Genomic DNA, 22307 nt, shown 5'->3' on the forward strand with positions numbered 1-22307 from the left:
GAAACCATGTCTATGTGAAAAGTAATCTATTATTTTTCTCTATGACTTCCTGTAGTATGAAGTTCCAGAGAGATAACATCTATTCTATCTTTATAATTTGTGATTCTTGGATTTATAGGTTGTCTGGACAAAAATAGAATAACTCATATATGTTGCCACATTTTCTCACAAATTCTGTTAAAGCCTTGAATTTTCACCAAGCTCCATTCAAAGATCTCTTTGTTAATCATCACTTGCTAGGCAGATCTATATTGCCAATTCTTGAATCAGATGACATTCTGAAAAGATATGCACTGTCTTGAATACCTCAAGAAAACACATTTGGATGGATGATACAGGATTTTGCTAGTATCATATTTCAGCACATATTGAAACACAATGTTAAGTTACTCCAGGATTAATTTAACATTTGAATAAAATTAATTTGAATAAAACTAAAACTGGTCAAAAAAAATTTATTTTGCCATGTTAAAGTGGTTGACACAGTTAAAAAAATGGACCTAGTTCTGTCTCAATATTTTTGTTTCCAGTGCCTGACTGAGCTAGCTTGTTAAAGGATGTTTATTCCCTGTTAAGGTAAAATCCAAATGTCTTCTTATATGTGCACTTGTGACCCTATGATTATGCTTTGTACAAAGATATTTGGGGCTTAATGAACTAAATATTGGAATCTAGAAATTAAAACTTTAGTAATTAGCCACTTTAGAGCGAAACTGGTTTTGAAACTTTATTCTTCAACAGTACTGTAAACAACATGAGTCTTTTACCAGGTCAGAAACGTGTTTGTGAGAGAAAGATTGACACTTGAAAGAATATAGCTAATGAAAATGAGATTTGTAGAGCTTGTATCAGTCTGACCTCATGGCAGAGAAGGTCATGGAGTAGATTGCCTTGAGGGCCATTGCACAGCATGTATAGGACAACCAGGGGACCAGGGCCAGCCAGAGTGGGTTTAGGAAAAGCAGGTCTTGCTTCACTAACCTGATCTCCATCTGTGACAAGGTGACCCACCTAGTGGACCTGGGAAGGGCTGCGGATGTTGTCCTCTTGGAATTTAGTAAAGGCTTTGTCTTCTGCAGCTTTTTCCTTGAGAAACTAACTTCCCATGGTGTAGACAGGTGAACAATTCATTGGGTAAAAATTTGGCTAGATAGCTGGGCACGGGGAGTGGTGCTGAATGGAGCTAAATCCAGTTGGTCTTCCCTTTCCTCCTTCAGCTACCGAAGCTAGTTCTCTGAAGGTGAACTGTTGTTCTTTTTCAAGGGCTTTACATTTCCTTACTTGGATAGCAGCAAATTATAATGAGTGTCACATTTTGCCAGTTATACAATCTTATGGAAGGAATTTTCTTTCAGCTTTTATCACTTTAGTAATTTTATCATTATCGTTGTTGGAAGGATTGGACTGTGCCTCAAGTGATCCAGACTGATGTCTGTGCTTTGTTGTTTGGGTAGAAGAGTCCCACGAGTTTCAAGTAAGAGTAGCATTATAAATGACAGTTTCAAACTCCCAAAGTATTTCTTCAGATTTGTCATTTATAGTGGCAACAACTTGCAGCAAATACTTGATAATACATGTATTGCATCTGGCCAGTGTGGAGTGTGAAGCTCATGTTTGCAAAGTATCTTATATACACATCATAAATTTTGGTAAATAATTTAATCCATTATTGCCTCAGTTTCTTCAGCTGTAAAAATGAATAATATTACCTGTCTTTTTCCCAGAGGCCTTGTGAAGGTGTGTTTACGCTTGACATCTAATACAGCAGTCCAGGGAATGATGAATTGACGCCAAAAACTCCCATTGTGTGCAAAGGGCCCTGGGGTCACTATATTCAAGCAATTCCCAATAACACAACTCTCAGGTCAAAGTTTGTTGTTCAGATCCAGGAAAATACTTGTAAGTAGTTGTTATAGTCCCCCTGAGTCACCACATAGTTTCACTCTTAATTTTATTTCACTAGCTGCCTCCTAAATTGAATTGAAACATTCTCCCACTTGTGATATTTAAAGGTGTAAAAATGCTGTGCACAAGAGAACCTGTGACCTGCTCATTGCCCAGCAGTGATAGAGCTGGTAATAATGTGCTTGCTATTCTGGCTGTACTGCACTTTGGTAACACCTAGGGTTTAATTGAAATACACCCTGACACTGGTTTTGTTCATGAAGCATAGAATGGACATAATTACTATGAATCTACAGAGGGATATTATGGCAAAATGTCGTATTACTAATTTTGGCTCCTCACTCTCTTTGGGGAAAAAAAAAATCACAGATTTCAGTAAAAAACAATGTGCTGCAGTTTCATAGAAGTCCTAAAACAAGTAATTTTCCAAAAAATTAACTTCTTATATTTCTCTGTACCTATTTTTTCTTTCACAACACTATCACAGTAGGATAATTGCATTGCCCCTAACAGTTTCATATTCCTTCATAATTAAATAAACAGCTTGTAAATTGCAGACCACAAAGTGCCTTTGTTCCACTCTTACCTTAAGGGGTTTCCATAGTTACAAGGACAAGAAGTTTAACCATCATTTGCCAGACTCAAGGCTATTTGCAGCCTTAACTTTTTAACTCATATCTCTTTTTCTCTTTGTGCTTTGTTTATTAAGAGAATGAGGGAGTAATTTGGACTCAGTTAGCCACTACAAATGCAATGATGCAAAATGGACTCCAGTGCTTTAGTGTGTTGTTAGCTGGGTATGTTTTTCCCAGAAGATATTTTGAAATAATACCTATTAACTATACAGCCTATCGTTATCAAGGTTATGAAGTATCTACCAGACACTTCTTCAATTCAGCATCAAATAATTTAGCAGTTTAAAAAGGAAAACAGGAAAGCATTCTTCTTGGCATGTCATCATGGCATAGAAGTATTTAGGCAGATACCTATTTTAAATCATACTGCAAAAAAAATATAGATGCAGATTTTCCATGGCTGCTTTAATATAGTTTCCTTCCATCCCTCAGTCTCCTCTGTTTTACATAATACAAAGTTCATTTGGAAAAACTGCAGTTATTATTGTACAAACTTGATCTTCTCATGCCACTCAAATGGACAATTCTCTGATTTGCTAATATCAAAGTAATCTTCAAATTTTTTTAAATTACTTCAGCTTTTACCAGGGTATCTCTGTTGCCAAATTGTAGAGAGGTATAGAAAACTGCTACTGCATTACATGTTCGTCAAGCTAAAATAATTTTGTCTTCTTGTGTATGTTATCTGCTGAAGTCCAGAGCTCAGCAAGGATCAGAGGATGATGTGTATGGGTGACAAGATTATTCAGCATTAGCACCTTCAGTAGAGAAGTGCAAATATTGTAATTTACTAAGTAATGTTTTGGACTTTAAAAACTAGATTCAAATTTTCTTGGGTTAGGATGAAACTTTCTTAAGTGCAGGTATATACTCTAATTTTTTTTTTTTGGTCATTTGTTTGTTTCTCTTCATTATACTGGCTACATTAATATATGCATTCTTAGGTATTCTGATCTGATCTGACATTTCCCACATCTCTTTTTATCATTTGTGAGTAGTGAGAAAATTCTGAAAGTAATCAGAGCTAATACCTTGGATTCCATAAGCCTTACACATTTTCACCTTTTCATTTTTGAAAAGACACAAACTTTAATATTCCATAAAGTAACAGATTTTTTTACCTACCAGTTTGAAATGTTCTAGTACATTTTTTAAAAGGATGTTAATTTTACAATTCAATGTTTCCATGTATAAAAATTGATATTATTACACTGGAGCAAAACTACTTTGTTTGAAATAAATTATCACTGTACTATGTCTAAATAGATGTTCAATTGCTCCTAAAACCAGAAAATACTATGGTACTTCAAAAAATGACCCCAGTATGGCAGGACTAAAACCTGTACTGTTTTGGACCAGTGCTTTTGAACACCATATAGTTTTTATTAAGGGTTGTTTTTGTGCTAATTTTGTTGTGGTTCTCAGATGCCTTCCTAACATGGATCTGTGATCTTAGTTTCATAATGAATGAAAAAATAATTAAGAAAACATAGTTTTAGAAATTGTGCAGTTTAATTATTGCTCACTGAGATATTTCTGACATAAAATAGGCAAGTCTTGACATCTTGTTGGACTTCCTCTTATATCATGGTTGGCTCATGAGGTACCATGACAGACTTCTGTAATTAAGAGAATTTTATTATCTGGGTATTGTAAAATTTCTATTGTTCAGTTGCCTGTTTTCCCCTACATAAATATCTGTCCAGAAGGAGCTATAAGATGAAACAAACAACAAAATGACAGAGAAAATGTATTTAATGAACTGAATTAGTGAAGCAAAATGGAACTTCAGTAACCCAGGGGGATCAGTGATGAGGTAGAAAACCTTTTTACCTTTATGTAATTGGTTTGAATCAAGCCCAAGTCAATACAGAACAAAAGTTCCTAATGTCTATACGGGGTCTCAAGAAAATGAATCCAAATTAACTTTGAAAAGGGACTAGCTAAACTACATTACATCCTTTTATGGACACTCTTAATTGAAGTTACAGTGGCCTTGATTCAATTTAGGTTTAAATTAAATTCTAAATAAGAATGTCCACACTAAGATTTAATGCAATAGAATTAACCCACTTAAAAGTTAATTCCAATTAAAATTCTAGAATGTTTCTGGGTGCACTATAACCAAGCTGTATTGTGGTGGCTTTTATTGAAAGAATTTTAGCTCATTGTGAATAGTTCATAGATTGCTCCTATTCATACAACTGTGAACAGTCTGAACAGAGAAGTTAGGATTGTTCTGTCCTCATCACCCTTGGAGTGACTCCCTGGAGTGGCATCCAGGGAGAGGACAACAAAGAAGTAGTATAATTCCTCTTAAGATATCGAAGTTGGTCCTAAAGGAATATTCATTGCTTATTATCTGATGTTTTCTATGATTTTACAGTGAAATTAGTTTTACTGAGGATACAAACTGCAAATGATGCTTAAAATTGTGTTTATAAAGACAAATGCCAAACTGATTGAGATTCAAACACTGTAAAATATCTTAATTTCTAGCTAAAATGCAAATATTTTCGCTTGGACCAATGTGCACTCAAATTCTCATTTTTAAAATGTTTATTTCATATTCTTTTCTTTTACCTGATGTTAAAGATAAAATTTTAAACCTTAGGAAGAAATGAGAGAGGAAACATGAAATCATGCTGGAAAATGAGGTGGGTGAGATAAAGCTGTTTTCTGTATAACAGAATGAAAGACAAGAAGAAAAAGGCAGACTGGGTCAAACTCACCCTTGATTGAACTCCACTGAAATCAGTGGTGATTCAGGAGGATTGAATGTGTCCAATCACATTTAGGTCTTTCAGATCAGTGTCTTAGTGATTCAGTTGAGTCTTAAAAGGCTTGCAGGAGAGAACTAGGAAGTGTCTGTGGTACAGCAATATCCGCTCTGCCTCCTACACTTGAATGCTTCAAGGGGCCACAGAACTATGTCCCAGAGCAAAACAGTGAAACATGCAAAGAGGAGAATAATTTGCATTGTGAGTGTTTTGATTATCTGGTCTCATGAGTAATCAGTTTGCATTGCAGGGCTGTCTATCTAGCCTGCTTTGGCCTCCCCTGTATTTAACTAAAAATAAAATAAAAAACAAATAGATAAAAACTGCTGGGTTTTGAAACCTCACAGGATTTTAGACATTATTGCAATGGCTCCCTTAACTGCTGTTGAGGCTTTTAAAGTCCTATAGCAGTGAAAAGGGAAAGCTGGTTTTTAACAATGTACGTAAAGTTACCCAGTTCTATAGTCATAGACATGGGGTTTCATTGTAGATCAATCTATTAGAAGAAAGCCAAACACCTCTGACTAGAGTCAACCCATGAAGAAATAAAAAATAAGATTAGGCAAAGGAAACCATTTTAAAATGGTAAACTTACTATAAACCGTTTCACTGATTTTTTGTGATGCATTTTTCGTGGTGCATGTCTGTTAAGAGCATAGCATGTGTTCCTTTGTTAGTGACAAAAGCATCCTATGGAAAAAGAGAATGGTGTCATTGTACTGTGTAGGGGCAGGGAACAGCATGCAAACTGCTTGCACTGCGCTTGAACTGAGAGCTCAAGTCCTTGAGGGTTCAGCCAGGTGGAAAGGTATTTCCAGGGAGGAAAGGGGGGAGGTGAGGTGGGCAGGAGATTAGGGTGAGTGAATCCCTGGCAATGTGGTTCCATTGGCCCAACCCTGCACAGCCATATGGGGACGCACATGTGAGGCTGCTGGAGCATTTGCAGAGCAGATGTTGGTAGAGCATTTCTGACCCCGGTGGAACTCCCTGCCCACAGCTCAGTCTCTATTCTGGGATGAAGGCTAACCCTTCTGTGTTTCAGTACTTTGTGGAGCTAAAGCATATTGTGTGCGTGTCTACCCTGAAATTCCCTTGGCTGCCATTGCTGCCAAAAGGGGATCAGTCTCAGGCCCTTGGAGCATTCAGAGTTCCTGAAAAGAGAGTCAAAAGAGTTACTTCTGCATAAGGTCGTCCTGGGATTTGGACCTATTTTTACTGCTGTACTCCAAGCTCTGTTCCATACAGAAATTATTTTCAATTCTCTGGTGCTGATGCTACCGGAAGAGACTTCCCAGCATAATTAGCTGCTTGATGCACCTAGCTCCTCTTCACATGTTTGGAATCTGCTGTTTAATTTGCAATTGTAGAGTGGCTTGTTCTCTGAAAAAATGCAGATATCATTGCAAAGGGTTTTTCTCTCAGAAAACCTCTTTAAAAGGGTGTGAGGTACAGCATACATAACTGTGCTATATAGAGTGAAGCATAGATGAATTTTCTGAATGCGTCCACATATTTGTCAGCTTGAAAAAAATTGAAAAAAGTGATTTGAATGCTTCTTATCCTGAAATTTTCTGGGACACAGCTGAGGGAGAGCTTTTGTAATTTAACAGTTCTTCAGCTGAGACTTAACTGATGAATTTGTGATGATGTAATTTTACTGTAGTAGTTTAAACACCTGATACTTGATTAATTCTGTCTGTATTTTCAATGCAGCACATATAACATCACATCTCAATTTTTTTCATGGCAGGGGTACAGCATGAACCAAAGTGTGCTAGATCATACTGTATCTTAAACCATATATTGGGATAAAGTCATGGCCTTTGCAGTGCACAGCTCTGCTGCTGAGACAGTTTTTCATAGACCCACAGACAAGACAGAAAGCAAAGCATGAGTTGCCAACAGCAACTGAACTGCCAGCTAAGGGTCACTGGAGCTTGGGGTCACTGGAGCTTGGGGAAATATCTTTGCCACCTGCCATACCTGATTAGGCAGATCTTTGCAAATGGTGTGGAAGTTCTCTTTTGTTATCAAAGATCCCCATTACAGGAAAATCCTTCAGCAATCAGAGGGAGCACGGTCACCTACTCCTGCTGGTATAGCAAAAGGAGAACAAAGCACATCAGACCCAAGATCTCATTAAAAAAAAAAAAAAAAAAGTAGGTAATATTACAAGGCCCATAAAGAAGGCACCTCTGCATACACATTTGGCAAAGTTACATTTCAATAGGGTAACCACTGCATCCTCCAAGCTGTCCCTGAGGATAGTTGCACTGTGCATAGTTGCAGAGGTAGATTAGCTCTGTCATTCCTTGCTTCATCTTCTATACTGGATCTTAAGAGGGCAGAGCTTTTAGCTCAGAGGGAAATGTGTAGTACATTAAGAGTAACAGAGAGTCAGATAAGCTATAGAGAGGACAACATGCACATCAAGTGTCAATTTCAAAAAGAGATTTTTTATTTCTGCGAAAATGGAAAACAAAATGCACAGCTCCCCATATGTGTCTGGGAATGTCTCTATGGCCCTAAAGAGAATATACATTACTGTGCTAAAAAACTAGATGACTGTGGTAATTAGAGCAGTGCCACAGACAGACTAAAGGCCATGTTTGGAAACACATTTGATAATTGTACTGTGTGTTGGGAACCAACTGTGCAGTGAGGAAATTCTGAACATTTTAAACTAGATTTTTAGTCTATACAGCAGAGGGCACTAGTGATATTGAATTGACTGTAGAGTTGCTATTTTGATACTAGAAAAATGAAAAAAAATACTTAGAAGACAAAGAGGTGTCAACAAGGACTAAAGAAGCTGGTTGATGGTCTGTGTTCCATGTGTGGGCTTGTAAAGCTAAACCTTCAGTGTTTCTAGCATAAATAGGAATTGAATAGCAAATTACTCTAGTACAGAGCTCCAGATGGATCTTTATGTAAAGCCCATTAAAATATTTCCATAACACCCTTCAAGGCTTTAAATTAATTTTCCACTGTTATTTTATGCTGGCTAATTTTTTTTCCAGGGTGTTTCCAAGATATTTATGATTTAAAATTACCCTGATATGAAATACCTGCATCAAGAGTTCTTGATTATTTAAGCTCTGAGCCCTGAAAAACAGCCAATATAAAAGAAAGGATCTTTTTACTACATTCTTCCAGCCACTAGGAATCTTACTGCCATATTTCAGCCTCATGCAAACCTCAGTAGATGGAAGTGAGGATTAGCAAAGTATTGCCTAGTATATTTTCTGCTGGTCATGGTCACTTTTTTGGATCATCATCTCCCCTGTACTTTAGCAGCACCAAGTCCACTTAGTGTGGTCTTGTCCTAAAAACAGGAGGCATTTTGCTTCCTGTACTAACAAAGAACAGGGCAAAAAGACAAGTAATATAAATAACTCCAAAGTTAAATCAAATGGTGGCTGCAAAAGTTAAGATTTGCTCTCACTGCCTCCTGGAAAATGTTTCAGAGGGATGGCAATATAGATATTCTGTACTTATATATTAAGCAAGATACAGCTTAGACACAGAAAGATCAAACATACATGTGAAAACATATCTAGAACTAAGTATTCACATATCACAAAATGTCACAAATCCTGTCTTCAGAGTTATAGACTCAGAGAAGCTATCAATTAGTCAGTAACCAAACTTGTATTTGAAGTATGCACAGATTTGAATTTTACAGAAACCTGTCGGTGTCAGATTTCCCTGGAGGTCTTTGATAGATGGTTGTACTGAGGCATATGTTTGATTGAGACATCCCTAGCACAGGACTAGGGAGAACAGTAAATGTAAAAGCCACAGGCGATTTTGGCTCAAGGAAAAAGCTGTTCCTTGTGAATGATTCATTGTTTCAGTCAATAACCAAAAATAGGAAGGATATAGGGAATTTATCATAAGAAGATAAAAGCATTTCTTTCAAAAATCTTTTTGCAACTGAGACATGTAAACACTTTGGTTTTGGTTAGACAACATTTACTGATCAGTCTCATAACTGGGTAATTTATTTGTTGTAATAATGTATTCAAGTAAAATTATTTTTTTTTCCCCCATGGAGCATATGTGTAGTGATGAAAAGGGAAGATTTTCTGGATGAAGAACTAAGCAAAGGAAATGTTGGGAGATACCCTCAGGTTCAAGTAATTAGAACAGGAGAAAAGTGCCTTGGAGTACTTGCAGCATGGCTTGGGATCATCAGCTTCACGGAGGCTAGAAAAGAGCAGCTGAAGAGACTTGGTGCATGCAGAGCCGGATGTTGAGGGTGCTTGCTCTCCCATGACCTTTCTTATTTCTCTGTACTGTTTTGTTCTACAAATGTTGTAGTGTTCCTGGTCCTTCAGGGAATCCAGGATACAGGATTGAGACCAGACAATGACAAAAAGAAAGAGAAACTATATGACATCCTAGAAAGCTGGCCTTTAGTAGTGAATTGGTCTAAGATTCCTGTGCCTCTGCAAGCCCAATGTGCTGCCTGTGCCTCACCAGCCCTGTACACAAGGACAACTGGCAGCTCTGAAGGCAGACATAGCAGCCTGTGTTGTCATGCCAGTTTAAGTGAAGACAAAAATATTGCACCCGTGCAATGGTAAAATAATTAGTTTGTTGTGTTTCTGTGTCTGTTTTATTACTTGTTAGTGGAACTCATTATTCAATCCAAATCCTTAGTTTAAAGTTTTTAGTTTATAAAACTTAGTATAAGTTTTAGAAGAATTTTGAAAATTACAATGGAAAAACAAATTACTGCACAAAAAAAAAAAAAAAAACTTTAAAAGAGTGACAAAAATGCTAATACAATCGCTTAACTATCACAGATGATGGTTAATTACTATTCACCAGCAAAATTCATAGATCACAGGTCTTAACTAAGAACCCTAAAATTGATATAAGGCTCTAATAGAATTCTTTTGACCACAACGGCAGGTTTTTCTTCATAACTGTGTAAGAAAGATGGGAACTATGGCCTTTTCACCTGCATTTTGAATACAGTTTTACTGCAGATGGACTTTTGCAAGCAAACTTGAATTTTACTGGTTGGAGTGTTTCTCCATACATCCTGTTCAGCACCTCTGAAGAGATAAGTGACCTTGTGAGCCTGCAGTAAAAAGGAAGGTGTGGAGCAGCTAGTCTAGTACATTATCCTGAAGCTGATGTTCAGGAGTGCAGATGTTGGCAGAGGGAAGGGATGGAGGGGTGGGAGCTGTAACATCTAACACTACAGCCACAGGGCTCTCCAGAGCCATGGGACAGAAGTGTAAGCTGCAGAGACAGAAGTGACTTACTCAAGGTTTCAAAACACATCAGTTTCATGAATCTTTCATAACAAGAATGATGTTTTATAAATAGCACATATAGAGAGATCAAACATACAGATACAACCCAGAATTTCTAGTTCTCTTCACAGTTTTTTAACCATTCTATTGGTTTTTCTGCAGTAAATTATTAAAACTGAGGTGAGAACACTTGCTAGCTCTGAACCCTTATAACAGGTTTTTTTTTTTAAAAAAGGCAGAAATGAATTCTCAAAAACACATTGTCTGAATATACAATTAGAAAAAAAAAAGTGTTTCATTAAATGAATTGCTGTGAGATGAAAATTAATATAATTTCCTGGTTTGGTGATTTTTTTCATGGGGGTTTTTTTTGGCTTTTTTTTTTTTCTAATGAAAGGTCTCTATTTTTTACAAAAAATGAATCAGTTTGGAACCTGGAGTGGAAAACTGTTGCCTTATAGTATTTTGTTTTAATGAATATATATGTGCTATCCATCTGGGTGCTCTGGGTTATAAATATGTTTTAAGCTTGCTGTAATTTCTAAGACTTCACTTTTGGCTGATTTATAAGAAATTTCATTAATCTCGGCAACAGAGGAATCTTAAACTGAGCAGCAGATTGAAAATGAGCTGAAGGCTGGGGACTATAAAAACTGACACACATGAATCAGTACTGAAGTTCTTAAAATGGTAATGATAATTTCTACTGTGAAGCTCTTTTTTCCCTTTGCAGTAAGAATTTTTTGGGAGTTTTTTCAAGGTGCCAATGAAACTACCAACACTGCACCTACAGGGATATTTTTCAGCATTTAAATAAATGGCTACTCTCATTTCTGTGTTCAGTACACATTTGCTAATGAGTGTTTCTCTGCTGCTGGTGCAAAACAAAAGAATTGAAGAGGCCGTATTATTAAATTGGATGATGCTCTGTATGCTTCTTTATTTTAATTTTTAATTTTTTTTCAATTCTTATAGGCAAGATCTTGCCCTGTCATCTGCATGACATTCAGTTTTAGAGATTTACTTCTAGCTAAACTCTGATTCAGGAATCATGTTGTTATAGACAGAGATTTTTACCCATTCCAGAAACTTGCTTTTCATGTTATCTGTTCTCTTTCAATGTGTAAAAAAGGTTAACACCTTGAATACTCTGATAATTCCTATCTTAGTAGATTCCTATGTTGCTAACTTTTGCCTTTGGAGATGCTTGTCCTTTCTTTCAACTCTCCCCTGAGTTATATTTCTTTTCAGTATTCATTGTGATTGAACTTCTTATCTGCCATCCACCCGTATACACTGTACATTGGAATGTGCAGGATAACTAATGTATGGCTATTTCTTATCTCATTGCCAGTTGCAGCTGACATACATATCTGTACGGAAAAGTAATATTAGAAATTCTACACCTGCTCTCACTATCGAATTTCAAGAAATTGGTAGAGTTGACTGAAAGGACTTGAAAAGCCTTTGTTGAGAGAACACAATTATTTGAGATTAATTTAATGTTCTCCTTCTCATTTCTTCCTTTCTTTCAGACGATTCAAACTCCAGAAGGACCAACACCAAATAAATTATGAATGTTGAACAAGATGACCTTACATCCACAGCAGATAATGATAGGTCCTAGGTTTAACAGGGCCCTATTTGACCCCCTGCTTGTGGTGCTGTTGGCTCTTCAGCTTCTTGTGGTGGCTGGTCTAGTGAGGGCTCAAACTTGCCCCTCGGTCTGCTCCTGCAGCAACCAGTTCAGTAAAGTGATTTGCGTACGGAAAAATCTTAGAGACGTGCCAGACGGCATCTCCACCAACACCCGGCTACTCAATCTCCATGAGAACCAGATTCAAATCATTAAAGTTAATAGCTTCAAGCATCTGAGGCACCTAGAAATCCTGCAGCTCAGCAGGAATCACATCAGAACAATTGAAATAGGGGCTTTCAATGGTCTGGCCAATCTCAACACTTTGGAACTCTTTGACAATCGTCTGACCACTATCCCAAATGGGGCTTTTGTATACCTATCAAAACTGAAGGAACTGTGGTTGAGAAACAACCCCATTGAGAGCATCCCTTCTTATGCTTTTAACAGAATCCCTTCTCTCCGGAGGTTGGATTTGGGGGAATTGAAAAGGCTTTCATACATCTCAGAAGGTGCCTTTGAAGGTCTGTCCAACTTGAGGTATTTGAACCTTGCCATGTGCAATCTTCGAGAGATTCCTAACCTTACTCCGCTTGTAAAACTGGATGAGTTAGATCTTTCTGGGAATCATCTGACTGCCATCCGGCCAGGTTCTTTCCAAGGGTTGATGCATCTTCAGAAATTGTGGATGATACAGTCCCAGATTCAAGTGATAGAAAGGAATGCTTTTGATAACCTTCAGTCGCTTGTAGAGATCAACCTGGCACACAACAATCTAACGCTACTGCCTCATGACCTGTTCACACCGCTCCGCCTAGAAAGGATCCACTTGCATCACAATCCTTGGAACTGCAACTGTGATATCCTTTGGCTCAGCTGGTGGATTAAAGACAAGGCACCCTCCAACACTGCATGCTGTGCCCGTTGCCACACGCCCCCCAGTTTAAAAGGAAGGTACATTGGTGAGCTGGACCTGAATTACTTCACATGTTATGCTCCAGTCATAGTGGAGCCACCAGCAGACCTCAACGTCACAGAAGGCATGGCTGCAGAGATGAAATGCCGGGCATCGACCTCCCTCACCTCCGTATCTTGGATTACTCCAAATGGATCTGTAATGACACATGGGGCATACAGAGTTCGGATTGCTGTGCTCAGTGATGGCACATTAAATTTTACCAAGGTAACTGTGCAAGACACGGGTTTGTACACATGCATGGTGAGTAACTCTGTTGGGAATACCACGGCTTCTGCCACGCTGAATGTGACCGCCCTGGATAACCCTGGTTACACCTACTTTTCAACCGTCACGGTAGAGACTGTGGAACCTTCTCAGGATGAGGCACAGACCACAGAGCAGGTTGGGCCCACACCAGTTACCAACTGGGAAACCATTAACATGACAACCTCACTCACTCCACAGAGCACAAGATCAACAGAAAAAACGTTCACCATTCCTGTGACGGACGCAAACAACGGGATCCCAGGAATAGATGAGGTCATGAAGACTACCAAAATCATAATTGGTTGTTTTGTGGCTATCACTCTCATGGCTGCTGTGATGCTGGTAATTTTCTACAAAATGAGGAAACAGCATCACCGGCAGAGCCATCATGCTCCAACACGGACTGTAGAGATCATTAATGTGGATGATGAGCTTACAGGTGACACACCCATAGAGAGTCATTTGCCCATGCCAGCAATAGAGCATGAGCACTTAAATCACTATAACTCTTATAAATCTCCTTTCAACCACACAACAACAGTTAACACAATAAATTCAATACACAGTTCAGTGCATGAACCGTTATTGATCCGAATGAACTCGAAAGACAATGTTCAAGAGACTCAAATCTAAAACATTTATGACATTAAGGGGTGGGGTGGGGGGACAAAAAAAGATGGTTTATAAAACAAATGACACAAATGACTGGGCTAAATCTACTGTTTCAAAAGTGTCTTTACAAAGAAAAAGAAATTTATTTATTAAAAATTCTATTGTGATCTAAAGCAGACAAAATTATGTGTATTCCTCAGAACCTGTTTTTGCTGCAGTTATTTACCCTCCTCGTTCCCGTTTTCCTGCCCAACCTACCCTGACTCCCATTTGCCATATTTTTCATAGGAGATCTTGATTCCCTAAAAGAACTGATCTAGGAAATTTTGTAAGAATTCTGTTACACTTTGGGAATTTTTATGGTGAATTCTAGTGGTGAGATTCGGTCTATTTTGTCACTTTCTCTTTTTTCTTTTGTTTTCTCATGCCCTTTTTGAAATTATTCAACAGAGAATGGAGTAATAACAGTAACTTTGCAAGTGAGAAAAACAAGTAAACCTTTTTTTCTCCATGTAATGACTTGCTCTGTACTTACCCAAAGCACCATTCTGTGAAAAAAAATGGAAAAAAAGTAAAAAAAAATTCAACCCAAAAATTAATTTACTTGTGAAAGCCTATAAAACCCATGATCTTTTAAGCAATTCTAGAACCAGAATTTGTAGTTCAAACACTAAACTAAGATTATAAATAAAATATTGGTTTTTTTCTGTACTTGGATATAGCTCATTCTTAGTGTGGCTTTAAACATCAAAAGTTTGTTAAAATTCTTATGATAATCTGCTCTGATGGTCCAAAACACAATCACTTTAAAGAGAATAATTAAATCATTTTGGATCATTAATGAAGGATATCACAGTTTTCATTTTAGTTTGTGAAAACAACATACTGGCAAACAAGGGTGTTTGATTTCTAATGCAAGATTGAGATTGTTCCTTCTAATGGTGTGTGCAATTATCTCTATTATATCACAAGATGCTTTTCACAATGCCAGAAAAAGTTTTGCAAGGAACTTCAGTTGCCTCCGAATTTATTAGACAAAACTAAAATCTTTTTTCTGTTTTTTACTATTTATAACTGTCAATAAGAAAATTCATCTTTATATCAAAGGTAGTGGTTTCCAGTTCAGTTGTTCTGGGACTTCTAGGCACAAATATGAAAGAAGCTTAGCCATAATAATACCTGTCATAAGAGCTGTGTCCCTATGTGCAAAATCAAATCAACATTCTCTTCATGGAGTAAATCACAGGAAAAAATCTGAGGATTTTGCTTTAAAGAATAGAAAGAACAAAGTCAGATAAATCAGAGGATATTTTAAGTTACTGTAATTTGCATGACAATTAGACTCCCTGTAGAGTACCCAGTTTCCATTAATTTAAACTCAGACTCATGTATCATAGGGAAATGCACACCCTCCGCCTTTCTGTTTATGTATGTTTAAATCTCTGGATTTAGCTCATTGGTATAGGACTGGTGTATACTGTGCTTGCTGAAAGCTAAAAGGAAAGCTTTCCATAAGAAAACCCACTTCAGGACATTGTGTTCTTCCAAGCAGAAGTTCTGCCAAATTAAACTTTATGCATTGGCAGCTGAACAGAAGCATTTTAAGATTATTCAAATTAGGACAAAAAAAGGGATTTTATGTATGATTTCTGAATGCTTTTTCACCTGTTCTCTTTCTTAACCACCCAAACTGAGGGTTTCTGGGGCCTTGTGCCACATAAATAAAATTCTTAGCAAAATCTGTTTGCATCTTTCTAGTATGGAACACCATGCAGGATGAAGATATCACTGAAAAATATACTTCTATTCTGTAAGTTGAAGAGGTAATTCTGATAGGTTGAGGAGGTAAACATCTCCTGTTGGATGCACGGTTCTCAAGGTTGCAAGTGAATGTTGTAATACAAAGGCCTGATTTAAAGAGGACACAGTGGAGATAGGTGACAATGAATCACACCCTGCTAGGAGTCTGATAACTGTAATACCGAATGAAACCCGAAGTTCTATAACAATCTCTAAGAAACATTTGGCAAGGCATTTTCCTTTGATGTGCTACATGAAAAATAATATCTACTCAAAGGGAATTTTAATAGAGGGCAAAGATGGACCTGAATGTAAAATATTGCAGCTGTGATTCTTAGGTTTCCCTGTTTCTTCAAAGTGCAATCAAGAATTTCATTGGTGATTTCTTTTAAGCATTGTGATAGATTCTGAACAAAACTACTACAGTTGCACATTCCTATGTATTCTTTGCCCACCTGGCTAGGAACAGTCTGTTCATGGCAAATGCTAATCTGAAAATTGAAAAACAATTCAATTCAGGAAACCTAAAGCTGGACAATTTAAATCTGTAATTAATGGGTTGATGTTAACAAATTATGTCTATGCTAACCAATATTTGGGAATGCAGTTGTGGTCAACATGGTTTTATAAGCACATGGTATTTTACTAAGCCCTAAAATAGGTTAGTAGGAGGCCTATAAGAAAACAGGTATAATTATTGTCGAGTACGGGGTCTGTGACAATCTTTGATCCTTTTTGCAGTAATATAAAATATTATCAGTGACTGTTTAAACAATATATTAATTCTTACTGAGCGTTAATCCAGTTTTATGGGCTAATAAAACTATCAGATATTTCTGCTTGCTCATAATAATAAAAAAGGAGCATCATTGGGGTGTGTTTCATTGGGTAAGTATATATATGTTACATGTCTGTGATATTAGGTATGATTTTCCCATCGTGCTCCCTATCCTTCTTGGAACCACAGATATTATTTCTGATTCCTTCCTACTTCTACAAAACACTCAGTACTTTTGCAGGTGAATTAAATACCAGGGTTAGCAAAGATCACAGTTTAAATTATGAACTGATCTCTGTAATAAAGTGAAAGGAATTCCGTGCTCTCTAGTTTTGATGCTCAAATCACGTGTCAATGCCTCCTGTTACTGCTCCAGAGACAACAATGTTAAGAAAGAAGCCTCTATCTCCTGTATGACAGAGCACAACTGACAGAAATTCTAATGAAATTTCTCTTGCAGATGACCACATTGTGTGTGATGTAAAGCAATTGTGCAAAAAAAAATTGTGTTCTTGATTATGATCTATTGCTTTCTAGTGGGCTCATGAGAAATGATGATTTGTTCTTCAGTTCATCTGATGGAGTTTGAAGATGTTTATCTGCTTTCCTATGCAAACAGAAATTGCAAAGCATTTTCTTTCTGGAATTTTCATCAAGTCTTGCGAATTTTGCCATATGCAGAAATAACAGGTGTAAAAGCAAACCAAGTCAGTTCCATTCAATTCATCATAGAAGATGGACATTTTATTTTCCTTCCAAAAGGACTAAATGTTTGAAAAGTAATAGATTAATTGTATTTTTTGCTAAAATATTCTAACACATTAAAAATTATATTTAATTGTTTCAAGATTCCCTGTCCCCACTGACACAGGTTAATCACAGAATTAGAGAAAAGACAAGTAAATTAATATTGTACTTTATTATACCAGCTTTTTATTCTTATGAGAATGTTTCATAGCAGCTGTTACAAGCTTTTATATGTCAGGTAGACCATTAATATAGTCTTTTCAACGAGGGGCAGGGAAAATTTCTGCAACTTTTTCACCCCTCTCTAAAGGTTATATACCATTTTTACATGATCTAAATACATTATTTTTTAAATTCTCACTGTTTTTCTTTAAGACCAGAAGGTGAAGGTCTAAGAAATATTAGGAGTTAGCTTGCAATTTCATACCAAAAGAAGTAAATGAAGAAAGAATTTATCTTCTAGATGTAATACAAGCTGTTAGGCTTTAGTGCCTGGGTTTCTGTTTTTCTTTGTAGAACAATTTAATTTATCTTTTTCTCATTTGTGCAGGTGTTGCCAAGAAAAATCTCATTTCTAAAATTTAATCTGCAGTTAGTCCAAAGGTAGTAGGGGACATTTTATTACAGAGGTGATATTATATATTAGTATTATAAAAAACTAACACATGGAGCCACCACTATTGGCATAGCAGCAGTTCATCAGCAGAAGATGAGCTTGGGTAAATTCTGTGAAGCCTACCAGGTAAATCTGAAATTCCTGTTAGCCCTGCAACCTCTCTTATGGGTTGGTGGTGCCTTGTGAGAACACTGTGGCTGTATCTAGTTTGTGGATGGAAGAGCACAGCAGGGAAGAAGAGAATAGGGTTGGGAATAACTTCATTGGCAGCTCCCCACTTAAGAGCAGAGATGCGTCAGTAATCAGCATAGCAGCTAATAGCTCAGGTCCAGACATGCAGTGTATTATTAAAAATGAGGAAATTTTTTTGTTTACCACGTTTAATCACAAATTGGTTGTAAGGCTTAATGCATACTAAACAATGGAAAACTTGAAGAATAAAAAAAAAATGGATTTACAGTGTAAGTTTTACACAAATGGCAAAATCGTGCTTTGAAAAAATATGAGTATTGTTTTGATTGACTCTAGAATCGGTTTTTCAGTATTAACTTGATTAAGACAGTCTCAAGCTGTGTCAGGGGAAATATAGGCTGGATATTAGGAAGAAGTTTTTTACAGAAAGAGTGATAAAGTTCTGGAATGGCCTGCCTGGGGAGATGGTGGAGTCACCACCCCTGGATGTGTTTAAAAAATGATTGGATATGGCACTTGGTGCGATGGTTTAGTTGAGGGGTTAGGGCATGGGTTGGACTTGGTGATCTTTAAAGTTTCTGCCAAATTAGTCGTTCTGTGAATTCTGTGAAGACAAATGAAATCTGTACTTTAATAGTTACATGCTATTTATTTTAATAAGAATAAAATATGATTTTGTTAGGTGAGAAATGAGTAAGGAAATATTCAGTTTAATTTGTCTTGGTTTTTCTCCTTCCTCTCATGTTTTTAACATACACCCAGATTGTCTGGTAATCAGCTCTCCAAGGGGCCAAATCAGTGAATTCTGAATGACTTTCGTAAGAGATATCTTTCAGGTAGTGTAACTCCAGTGAGGTATGAAATTTTGGAGTGAGGGGGAGATACTGAATTGATAACATCATCAGATGATATTATGATCATCTTTTGTAAAATATGAAAGAGAAAAAAAACTTGCACTTTTTGAGAACTTGGAAAAAAATATTTTTTTTAAGATAGAAATTCTTAGCATAAAAAAACCCCGACAAACCAGAATAAATTAGATTATTATTGGACTTGAAAGGAACAGTAAGATGTAATGTTCAAAGCAAGAAGTAGGAGTTGTATATCCCAGATAATCTTTACATATTTTCTACCAGTACAATTTGCAAACTCAAAAACTAGTTACTTTTTTGTGTATCATGAAGCTTCTACAAGGATTCTAACTGCTTTATCCATACTTTCCTGTTTTCTTCTTGCATTTTGCAGTACATGCATGGTAAAATCTGGTCTTTAAACTCTGCAACAAGTTCTCACCCAGAGTGTGAAATGAAATTCTCTTAAATCATCCAAACTCCACTTTTTGGGGTGTGTGTCTGGTACTCTCTGGGGCTTTTTTCAGTCTACTTGAAATGGCTTGTGCAGCAAGAGATTCCTTAGTTTCTTTGATTCTCTGCTATTATAGCAATATATGATTAATATCTTAGTTTGGAGAAGTTTTTGCAGGGATTATATTTTCACCAAAATTTAAAATATGAACCACAATTGTATTTTATTTTAGTAAAACATTTTGAACTCTATTGACTTGAAAAAATATATGTTGGTTTCACAGCAGCTCAGTTAAATGCAACTAAATTTCAAAAATGAAAAATAGAAAAATTTAAAAAGAGAAACTATTTTGGACTGCTCTGCATGCAGATGGAGTCTGTATATGTGTATTATTTAAAAATTTATTCTACAGGTGAGTTTAAAGGAATAAAGGAAGATATTTATGAAAAAGAAAATAAAGGAAAATAAATGAGCTAAGAGAGAATCTAGTAAAACAGAACTGGAGTTAGTGGACCACAGAATTATTCCAAACCCTATAACTAATTTAATCCCATAAAATGTAACTAAATTTGATTCAATTTGCTCATTTAATTCCTCAAAAGGACAGTTAGTTGTCTAAAAAAGGAGGTGGAAAGATGAGTTCTGGTTTTGTCAGTACCCACATGAAATCAAGCAGCTTTTCCCTTTCCTTGCCCTCCTGGGCTTGCCATTGCTGTTGAGCTGTTAAATTCCCATTTTCTGCTACTGCCTTCCCGAGGCACCCACCTGTGCAGCCTGTGTTGGGAGTGAGTTCCAATGGTCAGAGAGACAAGAGCAGGTCAGTGTTGTGCTCCTAAAGCAGGGCCCCTGCAGTACTTGGTGTTTTAGTTCACTAATTCCCAAACAACTCATTCCTATCTGATAACATAAAGTAGCTTCATAAATAATGCATAAGTTTTGAATATTGTATCTAAGATTAAGGCTGTTGATCACATGCCATGTGTTAATCTATCTTCCATGTTGAAAGAGTATTTTTTTCTTGTTGGAATATACGTTTGTTTGTGGTGAAGAAAGATCAAAATCAAGAATTTGATAAAATTATAAAGACTTGAAAGAATTATCAATGCTGTTGAATATTAAGACTATAAAAGGATTATGAATTGTATAAAACTACAATTAAGAAACAAAAAAAAAGGCAGTAAATAGAAATGCTCTAAGATTCGTGGAAAACAAATACCTAAATAAATTATCTTGACCTTAACAGACTGAATAAAACAAAGAAACTGATAACTTTGATGGCTTTTGCTAAAACTTCCTGGGTAGAGATTGTTCTGTTCTCCGATTTTTACTTTCTAAATAAATTCTATTTCTTATGTCGGGATTGTTTCCATCAGGATGGACATGAGTAATTATTGTTGGAAATATTGTCCCCTGCTGTTTCTATCTGGAGAAACACTGGCTCTGGATGTTTATTTTTTCAATTTCCTGCTGATTTATGACACTCCTGTGGGGAAGCAATCAATTCTTTACTGCAAAAAAAAGCTTTTGTCCACATAACACAACAATAACATAATAAAGGGCTGAACCTAGCAATGAAGAATAAAATAAAATGCAATAGTAATGGTGAGGGAAGTGTCCCGAGAAAACAAACATTACAGGAGGAGAAAAAATATATTGAAAAGATGAAGGAAGTGGAGGGAGATTGTGAAGCTATGCTTTCCTTCTCATTCTGTGCACTGTGGTTCATATTTGAACCTATTGATGAATTAATTTTAAATACATCACACTGGAAACTCTTTTAGGGATTATTTTAAAAGTAATAAAAGCAACATTCCTTAGACTTGTGTGGATCAAAAAAGTCACAGGGAACTATTTAAGTTGTTATAACGTTGTACTAGGACCCTTAAAGATTACTGTAGAAAGAGATTTAAGTTGGAATTCTGAAAAATAAACTGTTCATACTTTACAGGTAGAAAATAATTTCCCAAAAGTAAAAGTAGACATTTGGGAGATCCCAATAGGCAATTCTGCATGTAGGTATAATTTTAGCATTAACTTCTGCTGATTTTAAAATTGGATTTACAAAAATCAACCTGAAAGAAGCACTGGAATGCAGAGACTGGACAAAGATGGCAGTAGTGAAATAATTAATTTAGTAGAACTTAATTTTTATCCTTTGAAGCTATTTTCAGTAATACAATATTTTTTATTAGGAACTAAGAAGGACCTTACATTTTTTCCCCTTTATCTCCTGAAGTGGAGATAACATTTAAGGGTATTAGAATATTGGGGAAGAAAAAAAAAGGAAAGAGGCCTTGTGAAACACGAGGTAATTTTGTAACATGCTTTTGTTTTGTTTCAAGATGTTTTTTCTTTCCTTTACAAAATAATAGAAGGAAATTGTAAAATAGAAAATTTGTCTCTATGATTAAATTTTGGAAGGTGCAAGATATCCTTATTATTTTCATACAAAATTTATGTGTCCCTACTGTTTTCTTAATTTCGTTCTAATTTGCTGGCACAAAAGGGTAGAAAGCACAAATAAGCCTTCCTTATAATTTTTTCATCATCCTTTAGGTTATGAATATGCTGTTTTCTTTCACTAATCAAATTAATATTAAATGAATTTTATTATGTTTCAGATTAGAAGCCTTTTCCTTTGTCTCTAGTTACAGTTTCAATTTTTTTCCCTGTACCTTCAGTTTTCACTCAGCATATTTTTTAATTAAAAAGCTGAATCTTTTTAATTATGTATTCTCTCCATGATGCAGGGTTGTAAGATGCTTTGTTTCATCCCAAACTTTCTGGTAGAAGCTGGTCTCATTCA

The 22307-nt window shown here is 36.2% G+C and overlaps 1 protein-coding gene across 10 annotated transcripts in view; it reads left to right on the top strand.

Moving 5' to 3' along the window:
• The window catches only part of LRRC4C (leucine rich repeat containing 4C), a 484719-nt gene extending 469945 nt beyond the window's left edge, over window positions 1-14774 (top strand). For all 10 annotated transcript variants that reach the window (XM_026794930.2, XM_026794919.2, XM_074543192.1 and 7 more), the window contains one exon: window positions 12126-14774. In XM_026794930.2, coding sequence (XP_026650731.1) covers window positions 12168-14084 — 1917 coding nt within the window. In that variant the 5' untranslated portion in view covers window positions 12126-12167 and the 3' untranslated portion in view covers window positions 14085-14774. The remainder of the gene's footprint in view (window positions 1-12125) is intronic.
• The last annotated feature ends 7533 nt before the right edge of the window (window positions 14775-22307 follow it).

The sequence above is a fragment of the Zonotrichia albicollis genome, chromosome 6, assembly GCF_047830755.1.
Source record: "Zonotrichia albicollis isolate bZonAlb1 chromosome 6, bZonAlb1.hap1, whole genome shotgun sequence".
Classification (NCBI taxonomy): Eukaryota; Metazoa; Chordata; class Aves; order Passeriformes; family Passerellidae; genus Zonotrichia; species Zonotrichia albicollis.